At 42.1% G+C, this 20,380-nt stretch overlaps 4 protein-coding genes across 8 annotated transcripts; 2 read left to right on the plus strand and 2 right to left on the minus strand.

Moving 5' to 3' along the window:
* The first annotated feature begins 166 nt into the window (after positions 1–166).
* LOC135496284 (tetratricopeptide repeat protein 5-like) lies at positions 167–4,463 on the plus strand. Of its 2 annotated transcripts, XM_064785532.1 has the most exons (10): positions 167–260; positions 686–818; positions 1,004–1,215; positions 1,480–1,627; positions 1,789–1,880; positions 2,317–2,370; positions 2,600–2,746; positions 2,949–3,163; positions 3,257–3,401; positions 3,770–4,463. In XM_064785532.1, the coding sequence occupies exons 1-10, from the start codon at positions 183–185 to the stop codon at positions 3,887–3,889; spliced, it is 1,344 nt and encodes a 447-aa protein (XP_064641602.1). In that variant the 5' UTR covers positions 167–182; the 3' UTR covers positions 3,890–4,463. The 2 variants fall into 2 exon arrangements, with proteins under 2 accessions (XP_064641602.1, XP_064641603.1); XM_064785533.1 differs by lacking the exon at positions 167–260 and having other exon boundaries at positions 699–818; positions 1,009–1,215.
* Positions 4,464–4,508: 45 nt separating this feature from the next.
* On the minus strand, positions 4,509–7,394 carry LOC135496283 (uncharacterized). Its single transcript, XM_064785531.1, has 7 exons — positions 7,260–7,394; positions 7,002–7,111; positions 6,760–6,856; positions 6,220–6,483; positions 5,098–6,027; positions 4,904–4,996; positions 4,509–4,684 (listed from the first exon to the last, which is right to left on the minus strand). The coding sequence occupies exons 1-7, from the start codon at positions 7,389–7,391 to the stop codon at positions 4,550–4,552; spliced, it is 1,761 nt and encodes a 586-aa protein (XP_064641601.1). The 5' UTR covers positions 7,392–7,394; the 3' UTR covers positions 4,509–4,549.
* A 2,345-nt stretch (positions 7,395–9,739) lies between these two features.
* Positions 9,740–13,431, plus strand: LOC135496269 (kelch-like protein 13). 3 transcript variants are annotated; one of them, XM_064785509.1, is made up of 3 exons: positions 9,740–9,832; positions 10,328–11,955; positions 13,094–13,431. In XM_064785509.1, the coding sequence occupies exons 1-3, from the start codon at positions 9,750–9,752 to the stop codon at positions 13,156–13,158; spliced, it is 1,776 nt and encodes a 591-aa protein (XP_064641579.1). In that variant the 5' UTR covers positions 9,740–9,749; the 3' UTR covers positions 13,159–13,431. The 3 variants fall into 3 exon arrangements, with proteins under 3 accessions (XP_064641579.1, XP_064641580.1, XP_064641578.1); XM_064785510.1 differs by lacking the exon at positions 13,094–13,431 and adding an exon at positions 12,990–13,087; XM_064785508.1 differs by lacking the exon at positions 13,094–13,431 and having other exon boundaries at positions 10,328–12,780.
* Positions 13,432–13,493: 62 nt separating this feature from the next.
* LOC135496274 (borealin-like) lies at positions 13,494–17,953 on the minus strand. Of its 2 annotated transcripts, XM_064785521.1 has the most exons (10): positions 17,855–17,953; positions 17,168–17,355; positions 16,756–16,850; positions 16,490–16,523; positions 16,080–16,182; positions 15,635–15,740; positions 15,418–15,473; positions 15,034–15,141; positions 14,572–14,731; positions 13,494–14,378 (listed from the first exon to the last, which is right to left on the minus strand). In XM_064785521.1, the coding sequence occupies exons 2-10, from the start codon at positions 17,301–17,303 to the stop codon at positions 14,268–14,270; spliced, it is 909 nt and encodes a 302-aa protein (XP_064641591.1). In that variant the 5' UTR covers positions 17,304–17,355; positions 17,855–17,953; the 3' UTR covers positions 13,494–14,267. The 2 variants fall into 2 exon arrangements, with proteins under 2 accessions (XP_064641591.1, XP_064641592.1); XM_064785522.1 differs by lacking the exon at positions 15,034–15,141.
* Positions 17,954–20,380: the final 2,427 nt, after the last annotated feature.

A 20,380-nucleotide genomic window follows, 5' to 3' on the forward strand; every position in this document is an offset into this window, starting at 1 on the left:
CTAAACGGTATCCTGAGTCTCAGGCTTTTTATACTATATTTGTTCATATGCATTTTGTCTATGAATTTCAAAAATCTTAATTCCTTTCTTTATCCCCAACAAAAAGTCTCTGGGAGTGACTTCGATTTGGAGCGCATCGACTGGGGGCGGAAAGGTCATCGAGCGAAACGACCGGCTACCCGATGGATCTGCATACAGAAACAAAAATGGTGGACACGAATCCAAAACTTTCTGATTCGCCGGCTTATGAGAGAGCTAAGGTTGTTATGATGGTCTTGATTTCATATATTCTGGGTTTCAGTGGTTGATCAAATATTGCTGATTTATTATACGACAATGTTAGTGTCATCTGAGGTCGCATAATCCTGAGATTTCGACTTGTCGGCACTTGTATTGTTTTGATTTTAACTTCGTGCTGGCATTTTTCATTTTCTTCTGGCCAACCTCGTCCGAAGGTCCAAAATCCATTGCCTCGTCTTAAGACATGAAAAATGCTTTTTAAAAGTTCATAAAAGTAAGGAAATGTCACTAAAAAAGAACTGGTGCTGGCATGGATGGCCATGTTGATGATGTCATAGACGTTCTCATTGGACCTTGGCTTTGGGGGACCAACATTGACACAAGGCCAAGTCCAGAGTTAGGTTTTCGCTCCGGGCACATTACAATTGCATGTTTTCCATTCCAGAAAGCCGTCGATGATGTCTATGACTTCAGAGATCATTATTTTGAATGTCAAGGTTTGGAGAGAGCGGTCCACAAAGCTGATGATGTGCAAGATGAGCTGAAGAACACACTTACAGTTCTTTCAGAATTACAAGGTATGTGAATCATCACTGACATGATGACTGTGACACATGTTATGAATTGAATCCTAGATGACTGGTGACTTTCTCAACTGCACTAGAAATTGGGTATCAGCATTTGATATCCGTCTGATACAGCAACAATCTCAGATTTATCACTGTCAGCATCAAATTTCCAAACAGTTCCCTAATCATTTCAGATCAGGTCGCCCCAAAAGCTGTTTATTTCATGCTCTATGGCCGAGCCCTTAATGTGTTGTCTGGATTCAACCAGGAGGCGCTAGAACTACTAGCCAAGGCTGTTAAGTTAGACCCGAGCTTGGTTGAGGCATGGAACCATCTCGGTGAATGTTACTGGAAGAACAACGATGTGAAAGCTGCACATAACTGCTTCACAGGAGCTTTAAGTCATGTAAGCATCATTGGAATTATGTTCTGTGTTCAAGGCAGGGTGTGTTGGGATTCCTTAGGTTAATCAATTGAACTATGTTGAAATAGGCAGGATTGCACCAGACCCAAGACAACCAAATAGCTGTGTCATCTGGTGCGTGACTACAATGCAGGACAGTGTAAACTACTTTATGTGATTTGCTGAATGTTTCTCCACAGTCTTATCATATTGATTTGAGTTGCCAAACTTTGATTGAGTCTTCATATTTGGTTTGTTTATTTTCAGTCCAAGAACAAAGTGTCATTACGTAATCTCTCGATGGTGCTGAGGCAGCTTGGGTCGACTTCTGAGGAGAAACTCAAGAATGTCGAGGAAAGCGTTGAAAAGGCAAAGGAAGCTGTTGGTTTTGATGTGAAAGATGGTACCTCATGGTGTAAGTAGACATCGTGAAAAGTATTATGTTGTTTTGCTTTATTGTTTGGGTTAGATCAATCTGCACCAGCATGTGTATTAGAATGAAGAAAACATTGCAAACACTGGCATACAAGGTTTCACCTTTCACTCAACATTCAAAGTGACCTTTTTATCTTTCAGTTATTTTAGGAAATGCATATCTGTCACTATTCTTCAACATGAACCAGAGTCCCAAAGTGTTGAAGCAATGTTTAAGTGCCTACACACAGGCTGTAAGTATCTTCTACGTTTGTTGGTCTCCATCGAGGTGGCGTTATTTGTCTGCTTGTCAGGCTGTCAGCCAGGGTCTGTACCGATGCACTTTGACTATTGAAGGTCTCTAGGGTGTGAAGTGGCTGTTGTAATTTCAGTGCTTCCCTGAGCTCAGTCTATAAAGCAATGACTACTGGACAGGGGTTCAAACTCGGGACCCTATGGAGTGAGTATTGGACACCTTAATCAGACGCCACTATACAGTGATAAGTCTCCACACAACCTTTTCATTTTTGCCAGTGGAATGATGGTGTTCCTTCATCATAACCAGAAAGTGTTGGAATCCCTTCAACTAATCACAGTAACTTTTGTTTCTTGCAGTCCTTGACAGAGGAACTGTCGACTTCTTTCACCAGGCAGAGTTAGTGTGATAATGACATGATGTTTCTGTTTCAGGAACGAGATGCTGTTGCAGCGTGTAACCCAGATTTACATTTCAATCGATCAATAGTAAGTATGTTTGCTCTACTTCACGTTTATATGAATAGTTTGCCTGTCTGCTAGATTTCAAATCCAAGGTCATGTGATTATTCAATATAAACCTCATCTCTCTCTCTTCATGCACTTATCTGTCATTCAGATGCTTTCTATAACCCCTGGTGCCTACAACCACCAGAACCTTAGACATGGACAATGACTTGAGCACTGTATAAATTAATATCGAATTGTTTCATTTCAGGCATATAAATATCAAGAAGACTATGAATTAGCACTGATAGGTTTTTCACGGGCTTCAGTACTAGACCCAACATGGTCCGATCCAAAAGATAAGGAAAAAAACTTGACAGATTATCTAGAAAAATTATGTGAATTTATTGATACTAAGGTAAGAACCATTTCTCTGAACTCAATCTGTTGAGATTTACTGAACAAAGGATCTGATACAGGCTTTAGGTTGGTCAGCTAACTTCAAATAATCAAATACATATTTCCAATTTGGCAGACTTACGATGAACCTTGTCCTTGTTTCAGTAGATGTGACTTGGAGGTTTCTTCTGTGCCATATCTAATCTTATACTTCTTTCCAGGGAAAGTTAAAGGGTAAAAAGGTCCAGACGATGCTCAAGTCGTTATCAGGGAGTGATCTTGGGCCGTATGGAGGAGGGTCTTACACGAATCCATCGGGAAAAACAACCAAGTTAACAAACGTATCGTTGGCCTCATTGAAAGGGGAAAAGAATTTAGAGAAGGTCGTTGTTGGGAAGGTTGTGTGTAGCCTGACCTCTGATGACCCTGTGCCATTGTAAGTATACTAGATGTCTGCCTCATCGGTTGAATTGGCCATTTTCGTTGCATAACGCCAAACATATGACTTATGTTTAACTCTCTGTTACAGTACATTCTGTCTTGTGGATTCACAGGAAACGTGTGTTGCTGTGACGACGTATAACATTGCCCTGGGATATGGGGTGAAGATCGGAGATGCTGTAGCCATTCCTGAGCCATTTGTACAAGACGTGGACGTCCATCATAAAGATAAGGTAAATGATCAGTCGGGGTTTGAAGCCATTGAATGGATTATTGTTGTCTTAGCATTCAGCACCAGCGAATGTTCAACATCGAGTTCTTAGTTCCGTGGGGACCATATTTTTACATCATACCTCCCACATGAAAACATGTTGAAACCTTCTAACTGGAGTTTTTTGTCAGGCACAGAACAGACTGCTGTCTCAGAAGATGTATTGAGGGATGGTGTACTTGGTCAAGACCCGTTTTGTCATCTCACTGCAGAACAGCCACTGACTTTGATGAGAGTTTGGACGAGTTCTTCTACGATATAGGAGTTCAAAATCAAATGATACTGTTCTCAACCATGTGTTGTAAGCACTTCCTCTCAATCTATTTCCAGGTTTTCAAATTCCGTAGTATACGCGTGGATACACCTGTAGTACTGGTTGTGAATGGACGCAAATTGGGACTTGATAGACAAGCGCCGTCAGTTTTAGCAGTCAGTGCTCAAAGTGAATAGGATATGGGCAGATTGCGATGGATTCGTGAGATTCTCCTGTTGGACTTTCTCCTCTACAATCGTCTTGAATGCTGCAGTGAACATTATAAACCTGGTATGTCAGTGGGTTGAACTATTATGCTCAGGTTGAAAACCTTGCAGTAAAATGAGGGAGGAATTTCATTGATTCTGTTGATAAAAAGAGTGATTATCTGACAGTGTAAGGCTATCACACAAGGTCACTCATGGGTGGTGTAAGTTGTTCTCTCTTTTTGTAAAAGGTGACAACAGATTCAGACAAACACGATGATTTGAATGAAAACGAGTTCTGTATTCTGATCAATTGTTACAAAGTTGCACTGAAAACCTTGGTGATTATTTGGCACAAACATTTGAGATCAAAGAACTTCTGGTAAATCGGTATATTATTTCATTGAGCAGTAATGTGATGGCTTTATCTTGTTCATGGTAGGTAGGCCCTGAACTGATCAAACATGGCGTTATCATACTTGCATAAGAATTTTTTACAATGACTAGAATACTGTTGTGGATACCAAGTATCAAACATGAATAAATGTGTGTTTTTATAACCCCTGATTCCTGTTGGTCTTTTGATCCTATGGTAGATTGTGCATGTCAAGCCCGAAGTGAAGCGGGTTGTCTAAGGAAACCGACTTGGAATTATGGTTCAGTTGACACTATGTTGAGTGCCAGTTTGACTTTCTCCATCAGGTCTGTCTTCTTATCCTTGGCCTTGCACTGGATACCTCTCCCCTTCAGCCAGGCAGTCAGGGTGGCTGCATTCACTTTGTTCAACTGAAAAAGTATAGCAACTATGAGCAAGCTTTTTGTCACACCCTGTAATCAGGCAATTGTACTTCAGGCTACGGCTCCAACATAGAATCTATGTGATGTTCCCCTCAGTTGAGGTTCGGTTATTGTAATTCTTGATCCTCGCCATTTCTCAAGGAATGCTGACATGTATGAAGGAATGGTACCCACAGCAAAGCTTAATTGTAATAAAAGGTACTCTACCTGATTGTTATTAGCAAGTAATGTAACATCGATTCCCTCCTGGACGGTCTGCTTGACTCGAGGCTTCTTTGGCTTGCTGGCTCCATCCTCAGGCTGCAAATAGAACATTGAGGAAAACATGTTAGAAAGTCAGCTTCACGAATACTTGAGAAAGGACCTGCTTGTTGGTTTGAATATTGTAAGATCAGCCTCACCTTTTGTGCAGGTACGTTGACCCGGCTCTGTGGAGTGCTGCCCACACTGTGAAGACTGGACTGATAGAACTGTGAGTCATTCAGATTGCTTCCTTGGTTTGGGAAGCTAGCTGGAGGAAGACTGATTGAAGGTCGGGATGGTGCCATGGCATGCTTGGTATTACCGGTACTGTCAGTCAATGTTGGGAGTTTCTTGAGTTTGAGTTTTGAACCCGGCATTGTCCCAGTTCCCAGTAATCTTGGCTGTTGCATCTGTGGCTTGACAACAGGTTGTCCTGAGCTGGCACTCGGCTTCTTGGCAAATATCAGAACATTTGAGGATCTGCTCTGTCCTCCAACATATGGTAGACTTGGGATGCTAGGAGTGATGGCCGAGCTGACATCCCTTGGTGGTTCCTCGGCTGTTTTAGGATGGCTCATAAAGCTCTGGCTAAAAGGCTGAATCTTCTGGCTTGCATTAGTTGGTTTTGCATCAAGAGATGGGGCCTTTGGTCTGAAGATTGGGACAGTCTTAGGCAGCGCCTCTTCAATGCCTCTATTTGCCATGATGATTCCACGAGGTTTCACTGAGCTAAACATTGGTACAATCCTTGGCCTTGACTCAGCTGTGACTGTTGCTAATCTCTGTGGAGGAGGATGACGAACTTTATCTTCCCTACTGTTGTACTTCTTGTTCTCTGCCTGAACCAGCTGTGCCTGGTTTTGAACACTTTCCCCATTCAACTGAGAGGATGAATCAAAACTTTGTCTGTTGATGACACCATTGGGATCAACCTGTGATGAAGCCGACAGTGACACTGCACTGGACTGTAATAAGTTTCCTGTGCTTGTCTGTTTCGGCTGGAATACCGGGGTAGTGGGTGGCGCTTGTCTATAACCTGCTGCTGGCATGGGCATCTTGGTTGTCAGGTTGGACCGATTGGTTTGCTCCTGGAACATCAGAAGTGTGAATAAACAAGAGAACTGGTGCTATGCATATTTCTGGTTGGTGATTAAACATGCTGGCTGTAGAAGGCCAGGAAAATGTGACTCAGAGGACAAGATGACCATAGTCCATTTCATGAGAAAGTTGCTCCCAATGTGAGATGCTACATGACACTGTAAAAATGGTTCATTACTCACCTTGCATACCTCATTCAGCGACGTCACAAGAAATGATGCCTTTGTTTGAAAGTGAAACTTCTGTCCGCAGAGATTACTGATCTTGTTCTGGAGGTCAGAGAGGAATGCCTGGAGGATGGGTTTGGGGTCTGTCCTCGGGAGTATGTTGATGTCGCGTGGTCGCACACAACACTCAGGATATGTAAACAACTGCTCGCCAATGAGCTTGAAGTAGATCTGATAGTATATAACACCGTCTTCATCTTCCGGCAGGCGGTAGCCATACTGAAATGGAACAGATAGTTCTAAGGTTACTGTAATCTTGGTCAGGATCTGTCAGGGTGGCAGCAGACAGACTATAGATGAGATAAGAGACAGCCCTTGACTGTTTTTACAGTTTTATTGTATGGTGTGATTTTCATTGCCTCAGTTACGGTAGCTGTTGATCGTGAAGTGATCTCTGGATGCCCTTACATAGTTTAAGATCTACCAAAAAAAGTCATAATGCTTTCTCTTTTCCACCAATTTCAAGTTTATAATAACAGACAAACTGTTACTTACAGAGTTTTTCCAGTGTCTCTTGATATCTCTGTATGAACGAAAAGGACCATTGTTGGGCAGTTTGTGGCAGACATGGACCACTTTGCCTTGCTTCATGCTGAAATCAAATTAAAAATGATATCCTTACATATATAGAGACAGGTCAGATTTCTATCAAATGGAAACCGAATTACTCGCAACCTAAGTTTAATGCATTGCAAACAAACAAATCACAATTTTTTCAGCCACATTCATGTGCTCACCTTGGAAGAACATAGCACCAGTTGTTCTCAATGGAATATTCCTGTATCACATCATCAGCGTGAGAGGTGAAATGATCACGGACGGGTGGCGGGATCTCGAGGTCTTCAAGCTATCAACAAGGGAAAGAACAGTTTAAGTCAGGGCCTTATCTGGCTTCTTTGAAAAGGTTGAATGAAGGACTGATTGTTAATTGAAGAAAAGATAATAGAGATTGTCACAACCAAGTTCCAACAGCAAGCCCCATTCAACAAAGTTACCCGTGATGAGAGACAGCACAGTACATTTCTGTCTTGACAATGTACGTCTTCAGGGTTGCAGAATGGTTGGTGAACTGCAGGGTGGCCCAGAATTATTTTCCCTTGCACAATAGAATTCTTTTGTGTATCCATTGTGTGAAGGAAAATAATTCTGGGCCAGCCTGTAGAATGGAGAGAAATTTCTTTATCATCAGACTATTAGTACTAGTATTAGTAGAACCTCACCCTCATAGGAGGTAATTTGATGTTCTTAGCTTCGACAGATAGATAGAATTCTCTCTCATTGGCTGTTAGCTCCATCTCTGAAAGACAACATGACATGGCCTGAATTAAATGCTTCTAATGGCACATCAATAATGAATCAAGGCAAGGTTTGCTTCCAGTGCTATTTGTAACTTGTTTCTGAAGAATTTGAATACCTTCATAAATGAGCATCATAATTATGTATTTTCTCCAAATATCGTCATCGACCTGCTTCTTTATGTCAACAACTATCACAGAGCAAAACAATGCCACTAACGTGACCGAAGCAAGGATGATCCTGTGTCAGTACTTCATACAGTAGGCCTACTTACTGATGGCATTCAGTCTTTGTCTTGACAGAAGGAAATCTCTGCCTGAAAGTATGATTGAAGAATTAGAGAAAACAATTGATCTGTGAATGTATCAAAGTTAACTGGTAAATCCAATAGTCTTTTCCAATAAATTACAGTTTTACACAGAAGCTTTCCCTGGAGTGGCATCTGTGTACAGTTTGCTGTTCAGAGGAGCTCCATGGGTGAAATTAGCGTAGTGAAATAAACCACAGCTACATCCATAGCAACAAAAAAGAATCCTCAGAAGCCTTGATGCCTGAAAAGTGATATTGGGGGTCCATTTCGAATTGCCTTTACCTACCCTGGACAAGATATAGTCCAACTCTATTCCATGCTGGGGCCAGTCTCGCCTCCACAGTGTAACGAAGACACGAATTAAACAGGGCAGGAGTTACTTGTTTTGGTTCATCAGTCTAAAACACAAGATAAAGACACAGGAATAGATATTGAAAAGAGAACTGTTCAAAAACACCGATCAAGACAATAAAGTTACAAAAGAATGTCAATATCAAATAATACTTTCCTCACATGACACTAACTAAAAACACAAAAAAGTCTGTATTTGTATTTTACAAAGACCATGCATGGAAGCATTTTTCAATACTCACTAGCAGTCCCATCTTCTTGAATCTAGCTTGCAGTCGACCAGTCTTGTAAAGGCTTTGCTGAAAAGGAAGACAAACTCTGGTGATTGACAGACCAATTAAGCATGATGCTATATTTTGCTTCCCCGTACTTAAATGTAAAGGTTTGGCATGACAATTACCAAGCTACACTGACAACATTTTCAACCAAAAATTGTCTCTGACAGATATGGATTTTCCTCAAGTCTTTCCAATGATTTTGCCATGGCATAGATGATCTTGAATCTTTCGATCCAGTCCAAAATCTTCTCCAACTTAAATGTGTATCAAATGCCTGGGAGAACCTGTTCAAATTGTTTCCACTGATTTTAAGCTCCTATTTACCTTGAGGACAATATGGAGTGCTTTCTCATGGCTGAGTGAAGGAGTTCCAATTATATCAGGCTCTGTAAATATGAGCTCCCTGTATAAGAACAATAGCAGAATTCATTGGGTTATAGGCCTAGATGATGTTCTTGGGCCAAATTATCGCTTTTGAAAGAAAATAATTATTTCGCCAGTATGCCGATCAGGCAGTCTGTTTTTGTCACTATTTTCAAGCAATATCGACTGCGTTGATATGTCTACACTCCAACAAATGGGAGTCCCGGCCCCACTCTGACTCTGGCCTCTGCCATTACACCTTTTTACGCCGGGCATATACAATACCTGCATCTAATTATCTGCGGCTGAGAATAATTTCTCCGTCTACTGTTCCCCTGACCAGACTGGGTTTGAACTTGTAACATCCTGGTCATGTGGCTGACATCCAGCTGCTGTGAACGTTGAGTTAAAGTTTGTTCATCACAATTTTCAATCTGAAGTGTCATTGCAAAAAGTTCATTCAAATTAGGGGCATTTGCGAAGAAAATTGCATCACTGCAATTTGAAGTCATTATTTGCAAGTGTTTCGTTGTTATTTTTCACAGAATATGCCAAAAGATGAGTTTATTTCGACTTTTTTCACCGAAAATTTTTTTCATCATGTAGCAGACGGATTTTGAATTTGCCGCTCTGCAACTTCAAGTACCAAAAATTGTCGTTGTAGTCGTTATTCAACTTTGTGGATTTTATGCCTACCCCTTTAAATCACTTTTTCACTGTGCATGATGTCTAATGATGAAGTGTGCTTTATCTGATTAAAAAACATTTGACCACTTTCAAGTGTGATGGGCACTCCATTGAAACTTGTACCGAATGTCTAGTCTATGCGAGGATGCGGCTGTAGTGTAATTACTTTTGACGAAACTGTCAACGACGGCAACAACATCATGGCTGACGAGGCCAAAACAAATTTTTCAGCCTCAAATAACCCTGAAAATCTACTTCACCAGACTCCTAAATCTTTCAAATCGTACGTAGTAAAGATGTCTCGTGTCCCTACCTAATGTAAAAACCCTTGAATTGGTGATATACCCGCTCGAATTTACGTGGTTTCTGGTCTAGTGACCTCTGCCTCGGGCCTGCACTCGAGCACTGCAGTCAGTACAGTCACACACAGTGCATACTCGGATACTCATACTGTACTCTCACTGTCTGACCCTGTACATACAATGATACATACATAGGCCTACATACATACACCTTCAGAGGGCAAAAGCAGTAACAAACAACAACAAACCAATTAGTGCGTTCGATACGAGCAACAAATAAGAGTACTTGACTTAAGACAAGTCTTGAAGCAGATCAGCATGGAAAGATGGTTGGTTAGGCCAACCTCGTTGACATAGCCATTGGCATAGCAAATGCTAGGGCAACAGACAAACATAAATTGAATTAAATATTTGTAAACTCCAATGGAGCCGCTCAAATGTGGTCCATTTACGTGTGGTTTTTTCTTTCTTTGCAGGGGAGAAACAATGCCTGGCCCATCAAGAAAGAGGTCTTGTCTCTCGCCACTCCCGGCCACGAGCAGAGGCAAGACCTTGTTCTCGGAAAACTATGGAACAAAGATCCTCCTTGGTCTGAGACGACTACGGCAGACCGATATCTTGTGTGATCTGGTGTTGAAAGCTGAAAACAAGAACCTGAAGGTACACCGTGCTGTGATGGCCGCATGTAGTGATTATTTCCGTGCGATGCTGACGTCAGATATGGTGGAGAAAACACAGGAGTGTATCGACTTGAAAGGCATATCTGGGAGTGGACTGGAAGCTGTGGTTCAGTTTGCTTACAGCGGAGTTCTACAGGTGACATCAAACAATGCTGAAGATGTGATGGCTGCTGCATCACATTTACAAATATCTGAAGCGGTTGATCTCTGCTGTGAATATTTAGAATCAGCAATAACTGTGGGGAATTGTGTTGATATTCTAAACCTTGCTGAACTCTATTCACTACACCAGACAAAGTCAAAAGCTCGTGAATTCATTCTGGAGAACTTTGTTGCATTTGCCGAGTCTGATCAGTACTTTAAATTAACCAGCAGTCAGCTCTCTCTGCTATTGGAGGAAAATGGTTTGAAGGTTGTGACTGAGTTCAAACTCTTTGAATTGGTCCAAACCTGGGTGAACTTTGACCCTAAAGGTCGCGAACATTTTGTTACAATGCTGATGAGCAAACTCCGGCTCCCTCTCTTGTCGGGGGAGGAGCTTGTTGAGAAAGTCAGTAAGGTGGAAATAATGCAGGCGAAGAAGGAATGTACCGACTTGTTAACCGAGGCCAAGGACTATCATATTGTTGTGAGTAAGCAACCAAGGCTGCAGTCGCCCAGGACACAGGTTCGCAGTAATACACAGAGTTTAGTGATGTGCCATGCCGAGTATCTAGAGTCATACAATCTAACCACAAAGAAACATTCTTTCCTCCGTGACAGTACAGTGCCACTATACAACCCATGTGTCTGTGTGGTCAATAACTTTATGTATGCCTGTGGTGGGAAGTATGACAGTAATGAGAATAATGAGATTGCAACTGCAAGGTGTTTTCGTTACGACCCTCGATTTGACTCTTGGTACGAACTCGCAGCAATGAGTGAAGCCAGGAAAGATTTCGCATTAATGGCGATTGGGGACATTTTGTATGGGATCGGTGGCCAGGACGAGAATATGGTTATGTGTTCTGTGGAGGCATTCTCTATTGAAGAGAACGAATGGGAACTGAAGGCTCCTTTGATTCATGCGACATATGACCATGCCGCCACCATGTGTCAGAAGCTGATCTATCTATCTGGCGGCCAACGCTTCGATGGCTTCAGCGATCAGATGGTCTGCTATGATGCAGCGTCCAACATCTGGACTGAGAAAACACCGATGTTTGCATCACGAAGTAAACACATCATGGCCACAGTTAAAGATGAAATATTTGTTGTGGGTGGTAACATCGAGGACAGCTATGGTTTCCCTGTCAACCGCACAATGATTGAGTGTTATCACCCGGTCCGTGATCAGTGGACAGTCTGTAGCTCCACGCTGACTGTCCGTGAGGCTGGCGCATGCGTTCATGATAAGAAGATTTACATTGTTGGTGGAATCAATGGTGAGCATTACTATTCAAACCTTGTGCAGATGTTTGATACGGCGGCAGATAAAGTTGAAAATGTGGAGAAATTTCCAACCAGGATTTTGGGCCGTGCTTGTTGTATTCTGACACTGCCTCAGTATCTGCAATAGACATCTCTTCTGGGTAATCATGACAAGGTTTCTATGACTTGTTTACAAAATATGGCTGCAAAGTACCGTATCATACTTTTCAGTATGAAGATTCCCGGTTGACAAGTAATGAAGTACACAGGCTAAACTATGGGGCGGGATGGGTGATGGAATCTACCGATGTGCGTATCAATGTTGCAGCAATATTTTGTGTCAAAGATTTATTGTAGATCCATCCTACTTCATGTAATTGTGGGAAACTCTGGACAAGATTTCACATGGTTGTCTTGCCCTTTCATAATATCGAGTCATCCACAGCTGGGACAATCGACATGTACATTGTAATGCTAGATATTCGTTCCATGTTTAATGTACGATGGACGATGTTGTATGGTTGTTTTCGCACTTGAACCCTCATAATGTTTCCTAAATGTAAAGAATGAAATTATAGAGCCATTATCACGAATATCAGAGGAAATATTTTAGATATACACATACCCTTGCTAGACTCTGGAAACATTTTTAATATCACAGTTGGATTGTTACATGTAGTATGTTACGTTGAAAGTTTATCATGAACTTTGAACCATTTGGGAGGAACATACTTTTGTGTCCCTCTCCTCTCTGCCAATGTTGTTGTGGATTATGGTAGGATATATCATTTCCTACTTTGTGAACAATGTTATATTAAACGTGGAGGTTTAAAGAATCATGCGAGTGTTGTTGTTTATTTTGTAGAGGCTGTTTGTGACCACTGAGTTTTGGTGCCAACTAATGAAGACACTTAGGGGTGTGCAATATTGCCTCCATACTCCCTGCAGTAATAGTAGTGTGATGAGACCCTATCTTGTCTGTGTGGAGATTGCCTTTTCCCGAGATCAAGAAGATCACAAGGATGTCCTTTTCTCTTTGATGTTCCAGGTCGGCTCCTGATTGTGACAGTTGTCTTGCCTCAAGAGACCGCGCTGGTTAAATTGCACTGATATCAACAATGGATGCTTTTGTGATGTCTCTCTTCATTGCAGTGCCTGTGACATCAACAGATCCCACCATCCATTGGAAAACTCCTTCACCCTACATTAACTGGTAACAACTTGCAGTTTGGGCTGCGGTACAATAGGATTGGCACAGCGAAGCTGCATTGAGTCCACCACATTGAGTCTTCTTAAGGGACCAGTGTCCAGTTGTCAGGCAATGCGGTCATGGAGCACGACTGAAAGGTTCCAACTGAGGTCGGCTGTTCTCGGAGAATCATCTTTCTGAATAGTCACAGGGACTGAATACTCCTTGAAATAATGAACTCCTAAAGTTGAACAGTCAACTGTCGGCAGTACACACCAGAGACAGTTTGGCTTGGAAGATGAACCCTTCATTGAATGTGAAATGAACAGAGCCAAGGTTTAACACCAAGTAGCTCACATAAAATCTAATGAAACACAATTTTTGTAAGATCTACATTGTATGAAACAATTGATTTATTATCAAAGTACATGTATATGAGACATATCACAAGCAAGACATTAAGATGCTGTATTTACAAAAGAATTACACGTTATGTTACATGTATAAATGGGACTTCTAATCTATACAAGATTAAATGTGATATTTATGGTGTGGAAAATGTTATTTCACATTGTGTAGTCACGTTTCAATGACTGTATGCTCGTCCATGGTGAACTTAAACTTGATTTGTTGAAAACTGTAAACTTGAACTGCTGTGTGAACAGTTTATATTACATGTAAATCGTAAAGGTTCTATAGCCGTGAACACGACATATGTCACAACAAATGAGCAAATTCTACAGCAGTGGTGATGCAAAATGGTTCCAGTTCAGAATTCTGTCCTATGAGGCATTTCGCACCTTTCAAAAGAACAGTTGTTGTTGTAGAAGCAGTCCGAGAGCCCACCATGTTTTCAGTCAATGAACACAGCTCACAACCAAGGAGTGAGAATATCCTCGTGCAGCTCTCACAGCTCTAGGAGTGAGAATATCCTCGTGCAGCTCTCACAGCTCTAGGAGTGAGAATATCCTCGTGCAGCTCTCACAGCTCTAGGAGTGAGAATATCCTCGTGCAGCTCTCACAGCTCTAGGAGTGAGAATATCATCGTGCAGCTCTCACAGCTCTAGGAGTGAGAATATCCTCGTGCAGCTCTCACAGCTCTAGGAGTGAGAATATCCTCGTGCAGCTCTCACAGCTCTAGGAGTTGGTCTTCTCCATCATACCTGGAAGACTCGCGAGAAAAGCCTTCAATTGGCTAAACTTGGTCCTGTCAGACTTTTTCATCGCATCAAGAGGGACAGGGTTTGCCTGCAGAGAAGAAGATTGAAGATTATGATCACGAAACTTCACCATAAACTGTTACACACGCTGTAAACAAGACGTGACATTTTACTTGGTCTGACACAACTTGGAAGGCATTTACTCCTGAATAAGCAAACTCCCGACCACTTCAGGAGTGAAACACCACTGGTATAGTCAGTACTGATGATGATTAACATACCCGTCCTGTCTCCTTGTCGAGGAGCTGCACTTCACCGTTACTGACAACGATCACCAGATTGTCGTCCTTGACCGGACTCCCCGTCGTCTCAGAGATCTGACAATACAGCGTCTTCTCTTGTTTTCTCGGAAGCCGTGAAAAACCTGGCGTGACGATCAACCTGCATCAACCGACAATGAACGGGATTAGGAAGAGATTTGAACAGTTTGAAACTTACACACATTGGTACATCTACCCCATTGTCACTCACCAATGACTGGAATAAGGGATTCATAAGGTGCTCAAGCTGTGGTGATGATATGCTCTGCCTTGTCAGCAGGTCAAAACAACAAAGCTAAAAGTGGCTACATGTAGTTTAGAGCATGGCACAGTTTTTTGGTTCGGGTGCAAAAGTGTATCTGAAGTAAACAGGTATTTATTTTGTTAAATCCAATATAAGACATGTGAGATGGGCTAGACTACCTGGGGTCAATCCTTGGCGTAACTAAAGGAGTGTCGGTGTAGTTGAAGGCTGAAGCACTTCGTATTTGACTAGCTGGCGTCTGTTCAACCAGAACCTTTGTACGCCGCCTGAAAACAAAACAATTCCACAACATTACATTATATTGTACTGCACTATGTCAACAAAGTGTGGAGTGTTGAGAGCTTGCACTGATCATGTGTTTTTGACATCATTGGCACTTGATTTGTTTTTAATGGGAGTAATGAGCAAGGTACTGGTCAAGAACAATTCAGAGCAGACTTTTCAACTCATGTCCCTTATAAGGCCATTCTGTGAAGACTCCAATTGTGTATGACCCAGAGGAACTCAATTTATCAATATCATTTGATACTTTGCTGACTTACGTTGTTTTGGGTGGCTGACTAGCTGCTCCTGCTGCCTTCCGCACTGGTCTTGGTGGCTGAAGATGTAAGACAAGTCAGATCAGGTTTATGATAAATACAGTTTCAGCCAAGTGGGGAGCAAGTCAACAGTCATTTGTGATTAACCAAGCCAAGACTACTTAATGTGGAAGATGACCAAGTTGATATGAGACTGATACACATAACTGGTGAGTCTCACCTTCTTGACAGTGTTCCGCTTGTCTGTTGTATCCTCTTCATCAGTCTCCTCACTCTCCTCTGATATCGTCTCACACTTTTGTCGACGTCGCGACATCGCTGTTCTCCTGAAAGGTGAACAATCAACTACCCGTCATGCAAGCATTCCACATCAAATCACTCAAGATAAGTTACCTTGTTTACTGCAATGAGAGCATGTTCTCACAGATCACACGTCTGGCCAATATTCTGAAAACATGATAATCGAACAATCCCAGCCACACAAAGTGGATGCCCTAGCCTAAGTGACAGTACCAACAAATCATATCCTCTTTCAATGCGCCCTTTGATAAAAAAAATTGTCTTCTGGTTGAAGACAAACGAAAGGTTGAGTCCATACCCTTCCTCACGACAACAAACATACAAATCCATGGTAACGTTGGCCACAACAAGAACCATAAGCTTACCCTTTCTTTGTTGATGTGATTATTTCTGCAGGGATTTCAGCCACTTCGTTTAGCGTTGCTTTGGTGGCCTCCATCATGGACAGATGGACGCTGCCACCTTGAGCTGAAAGGACGAACAAATGGACCTCTCAAAATATGGCAGAGTCGTACGTTATATTTTAGTCAAACTATAATGGAGTTTTAGCAATACTACACCGCTTGCTACAAAGTGCTTTTATTTCTTTTTACTAGAGTCCAGAAGATGAGTTTATCTTATTCAGTAAAACAATGGAATGAATAGGTCAGTGGGTGTGGTAATCAGTCAAGGTTCAACCTTTAGAGTCATAACTAGAATCCATAGGGTTACAACAACAGTCATCCACCAAGAAACTCAAGCTAAAGGCCAAAAGATACCGGCAAAAATAACCTACCCATGAAATCAGCAAATTTCATTTCTCGGATACTCTGAAGCATAAAAATGAAACAGCAATTAGAGTTTTATCAACTTAGCGATGTTTGGCTTTCCCGGCCGAAGGTGAATTTAAACGTCTCCAGAAGAAGAGATATTGATGTGGTTCTGCATCCACCCTTACCATCAAGGAAATTATACGAAATTACGACTGAACCTTAAAGAAGGAAATTGACTAGCTTCTTGAAATTAACTGTTAGCTGTGAATGACCTCAGTAATCATCTCACCAATGGTATCTTCATCACCTCCAGCATCATCATATTGTGGATCTCAGCACAAATCTTCTCAGCTTTTTCTTTCATTTCCTTTCTTCGACATTCAACTATAAAATGAGAACAATTTTAGTAAACAAAATATCAGGATGAAGGCTGCACTTGTTCAGAAAGTGTCCCTTATCATCAATGATGCCATCTTGATCTACTGATTGGCCCTTGGCTGTAAATGTAGCGGATATAAGCACTGCCTACACCAAATGCCTCTGCCAACTCAGTTTTAACCGCTCAGTCAAGCTCTTGAGACTTTCAAGGTCGACTTAAAACAACTTGCTTCACCAACTGCATGTAAACGCCGTCAGTCTCACTCAGATACATTTTTTTCTCTTAGTCTAAGATTTTTGTTTTCAGTACATGTGTTGTATACCTTCTCTATCAAAATCATCGAGGAATGTCTGTAATTTGGCTGCCTTTTCTTCTTGTGAGAGATCATTTCCTTCATCACCGACAGGAGGTTTGGGTTTCCGTGTCGGAGCTTTCCTAGTTGCTCGTCTTTTCGGCATTCTGTGTTATTTTTATGGATACCGGTACCGGTATTGGCGGTAGGCCCTGCAGCTGGAATTTTGAAAGAAACAGGTACTGGGTCGGGAAAATCAAGGAAATGAGACAAGATATGAGGATAGCCTTTGATAATTCCGACATGATCTCAGGTCAAATGGTCGCGGTGAAATCAACAGAGGCAGATCTCATGAGTTGCCAAAGTTCAGCCACAACACAATAACATTAAACAAGACGACTCCAAAAGAGGGACTCAGCCCCTCGGTCTCGTGCATGACATGGTGGTCCGCTGGAAAGAGTTGAATTTGGAAACAACACAAACAAAATCGATCACCTATATTGACACATACTATGAATACAAAGGTCCATAGGACTACCTGAAATTTGATCAAAAACGCAAATCTCATTGATTGCACATACGAAGCATGTATGATGTACTGTTGTACAGTACAGTCAGTGCAATGATAGTTCTATTTTCAGACAGGTTGGAGAAAGCAGCATTTCATGCATTAATAAAGAACCTAGTCTATATTCATTTGTGATATAAAGTACGTACAGTATATAAAGATTCTAAGCAGTAGACTATTTTTTTCCGAAATTGTCCAGATGATTGCCTTGATTCCACAATCGATGACAGAAAATTTGCAACAACGGCATTCGAATTTCCCGGAATAAATCCACTCAGCCAATCACCGAACGAGTTTCGACTCCGGCAGGGTCAAAAGAAATAGTTGTTGGCGCCGATGATGTCAGCAATATGTCGAATTTCCGCCCCACCCGCGAGGTTTGCTCTCGTCACGTCATGAGCACATTGAACTGCTAGTGAACCGTGCTGAATTTGTACTGGCTACCGCTCTCTCCATCATCACCAACGGTATGTGCCGGTGCCGGTCGTGCGAGGTCGTTTCAATGAAAAAGACGCACGCCACTGCCGTACCGGTACCTGAGAAAACGTGCCGTTTTAGGCAGATTTGCGATGATTGAAACAATACATCTACCTCATCAAATATGACACACCCAGTTGACTAATTCTGATTGGAAAAGTAAGTGTCCGACACTAATAATTTTTTGCCCCACATGCATCATCTAAAATACAAGCTGTTGATCATACTTGAGCATTTTTAACCCCCCCCCCCCCCCCCCACCCCCTTAATATGTAAAGAGCAAGCTCTGGTGAACTCACACAACTGTTTGACATGGTGGAGCCCCCAAACCCCCGTCCTTCTGACATATTTACCCAGTACATGAGTCCCCCAAACCCCCTCCCCGTTCTCTGAAAGTGACAGGTTTTAGTCAGTAAATTGGGGGGAGCCCCCCCCCCAACCCCCATTGGACTCTAAAAATAGAATTCCTTGGAGACGCTGAACAATAAGGCCCCATAAAGAAATAGTCCCCGCCCCGGTAGCTGTCTCATATCTGCTGACAGAAGCAGCTGTTTGTGGTGAAATAATAAATGAATGTATGTCATGACACCCAGGAGCTTTTTCTCATTTCTGAAACAGTTGCATGGTTGGAATGAATTTCCAAATCAGTCCGTCAAATCTCTATGCAATGAAAATTGAAATGTCACAACTGTCTCCACCGACGTTGTCCTGTATGTCCTAGGTCGCGTTAGGGAGTTTTTTTCCAAATGTACGTGATGATGACGTGCCCCATTAACAGGACGTAACATCTATTTTAAAATGCGTTTCCAAAATGAATGCATGAGGACAACCCATTTGTGTCGTATATCACTGGAAACGCCCGATTCCCCTGATTCTGCAGGATGTTAAATCGGGTATTTTATTTCTTTAAATAAATCATTATGGAGTCATCTGGTGAGGTGGTAGAATGGAAAAGAGAAAATACTTTATATGAATGGGTGCTTTTGATCAAAGAGTGGAGGCCATTTTTTGCGTGTTACATGTATATGTGTTATGCACTATCAGTTGATCTGCGCCATCGAGCGATAGCGCTGCGCTTTCTACGGATCGGTAACTAGCGCAGGCATCGATAGATAGCGCAAGCATCGATCGATGGCGCGAGCCTTCTCCAGGCATAGGCCCCTGAATGCTAATTAGCGGGATTATCGGGCTAAACAATGGGATTAGCTAGGAAATAATATATAGGGAGTTAAAAAACTTGAACTTGAATTAAAAATGTTTTGCCATGTGTGAATACTACTGGTTATAAATTTCAACAATCATGTTACGTCACGTAGACTCGTTTGAAAATACCACAAAAGCCAAGTTTCCGCGAAGTTATGTCACTTGTTGTCCGACTCCTGTTCATCCGACCGTGACCTAAGTATATGACCAATCAGCTTTAAATCGTGAGCATTTTCGTGTATGGGTCAATGAATTTGATTGAAAATCACAATTTGAATAGATGAGTGGTTTGGTAACCTCTCTGACGTAACCTACTCAATACGAGCCGTTGAATTTGGCTGTGCTCCTGGTATGACACACTGGTTTTGGGAACACAAGCGTTCAGTTGTGTCGACGCCAAGTTGAAGCACTGGTTCAATATTGGTGAGTTCAGCCTGATTTCTCCACAACTTTTTCTCCCCAAATTTTGCGACTATTGTCTGATACAATGTACAATCTTATCTTATCTTTTCATTTTCATTTCTTGCAGACGCCAGACACGTTGTCCTGTCTAGTACATCCAATGCTGCCCAACCGGTTTATCACAAGATACGACGTGAACACCACGTGGTGAGTTATTTTTCTCTATCGAAACTTCCTTTATTGCACATACATGTGTTCTTTTGAAACTACTCATCTCTGCAGCAGTGGCGGATCCAGAAATTTGGGAAAGAAGCGGGGGTGGGGGGGGGGGGGGCGCTGCCCCACCATTGAGAACTCATGATAGAGCCGAAGGTGCAATCCTGAAAATGAGGGGGAGGGTTCTTGAGGAGAGGTGCCCTAAAATATCAAAGAGGGATGACTCGTGCGGGACCCCTAAATCCGCCACTGCTGTTCTGAATAATTCCACACTCGGCTCAGCTGACCTTTGAAAGGAGGACACTGTTAGCCCATACCCTATCTATGGTACTATATCGTTCTGGCAGCAAGAAAATGAGACGATCGGTCATGTCTGC

The sequence above is a fragment of the Lineus longissimus genome, chromosome 11, assembly GCF_910592395.1.
Source record: "Lineus longissimus chromosome 11, tnLinLong1.2, whole genome shotgun sequence".
In the NCBI taxonomy this organism is placed as follows: Eukaryota; Metazoa; Nemertea; class Pilidiophora; order Heteronemertea; family Lineidae; genus Lineus; species Lineus longissimus.

Bases quoted from the DNA above. Each gene is read 5' to 3' on its own strand.
- LOC135496274 (XM_064785521.1), bottom strand. From the start codon at position 17,303: ATGCCGAAAAGACGAGCAACTAGGAAAGCTCCGACACGGAAACCCAAA. The intron at 15,474-15,634 runs GTGAGACTCACC...TTACATCTTCAG, and splicing joins AGCGGAACACTGTCAAGAAG to CCACCAAGACCAGTGCGGAA. The intron at 14,379-14,571 runs GTATGTTAATCA...TCTTCTCTGCAG, and splicing joins TCGACAAGGAGACAGGACGG to GCAAACCCTGTCCCTCTTGA.
- LOC135496283 (XM_064785531.1), bottom strand. From the start codon at position 7,391: ATGGATACACAAAAGAATTCTATTGTGCAAGGGAAAATAATTCTGGGC. The intron at 4,997-5,097 runs GTGAGGCTGATC...TTCTATTTGCAG, and splicing joins TCAACGTACCTGCACAAAAG to CCTGAGGATGGAGCCAGCAA. The intron at 4,685-4,903 runs GTAGAGTACCTT...ATACTTTTTCAG, and splicing joins TACTTGCTAATAACAATCAG to TTGAACAAAGTGAATGCAGC.
- LOC135496284 (XM_064785532.1), top strand. From the start codon at position 183: ATGGATCTGCATACAGAAACAAAAATGGTGGACACGAATCCAAAACTT. The intron at 261-685 runs GTTGTTATGATG...TTTCCATTCCAG, and splicing joins CGGCTTATGAGAGAGCTAAG to AAAGCCGTCGATGATGTCTA. The intron at 819-1,003 runs GTATGTGAATCA...TAATCATTTCAG, and splicing joins AGTTCTTTCAGAATTACAAG to ATCAGGTCGCCCCAAAAGCT.
- LOC135496269 (XM_064785508.1), top strand. From the start codon at position 9,750: ATGGCTGACGAGGCCAAAACAAATTTTTCAGCCTCAAATAACCCTGAA. The intron at 9,833-10,327 runs GTACGTAGTAAA...CTTTCTTTGCAG, and splicing joins ACTCCTAAATCTTTCAAATC to GGGAGAAACAATGCCTGGCC.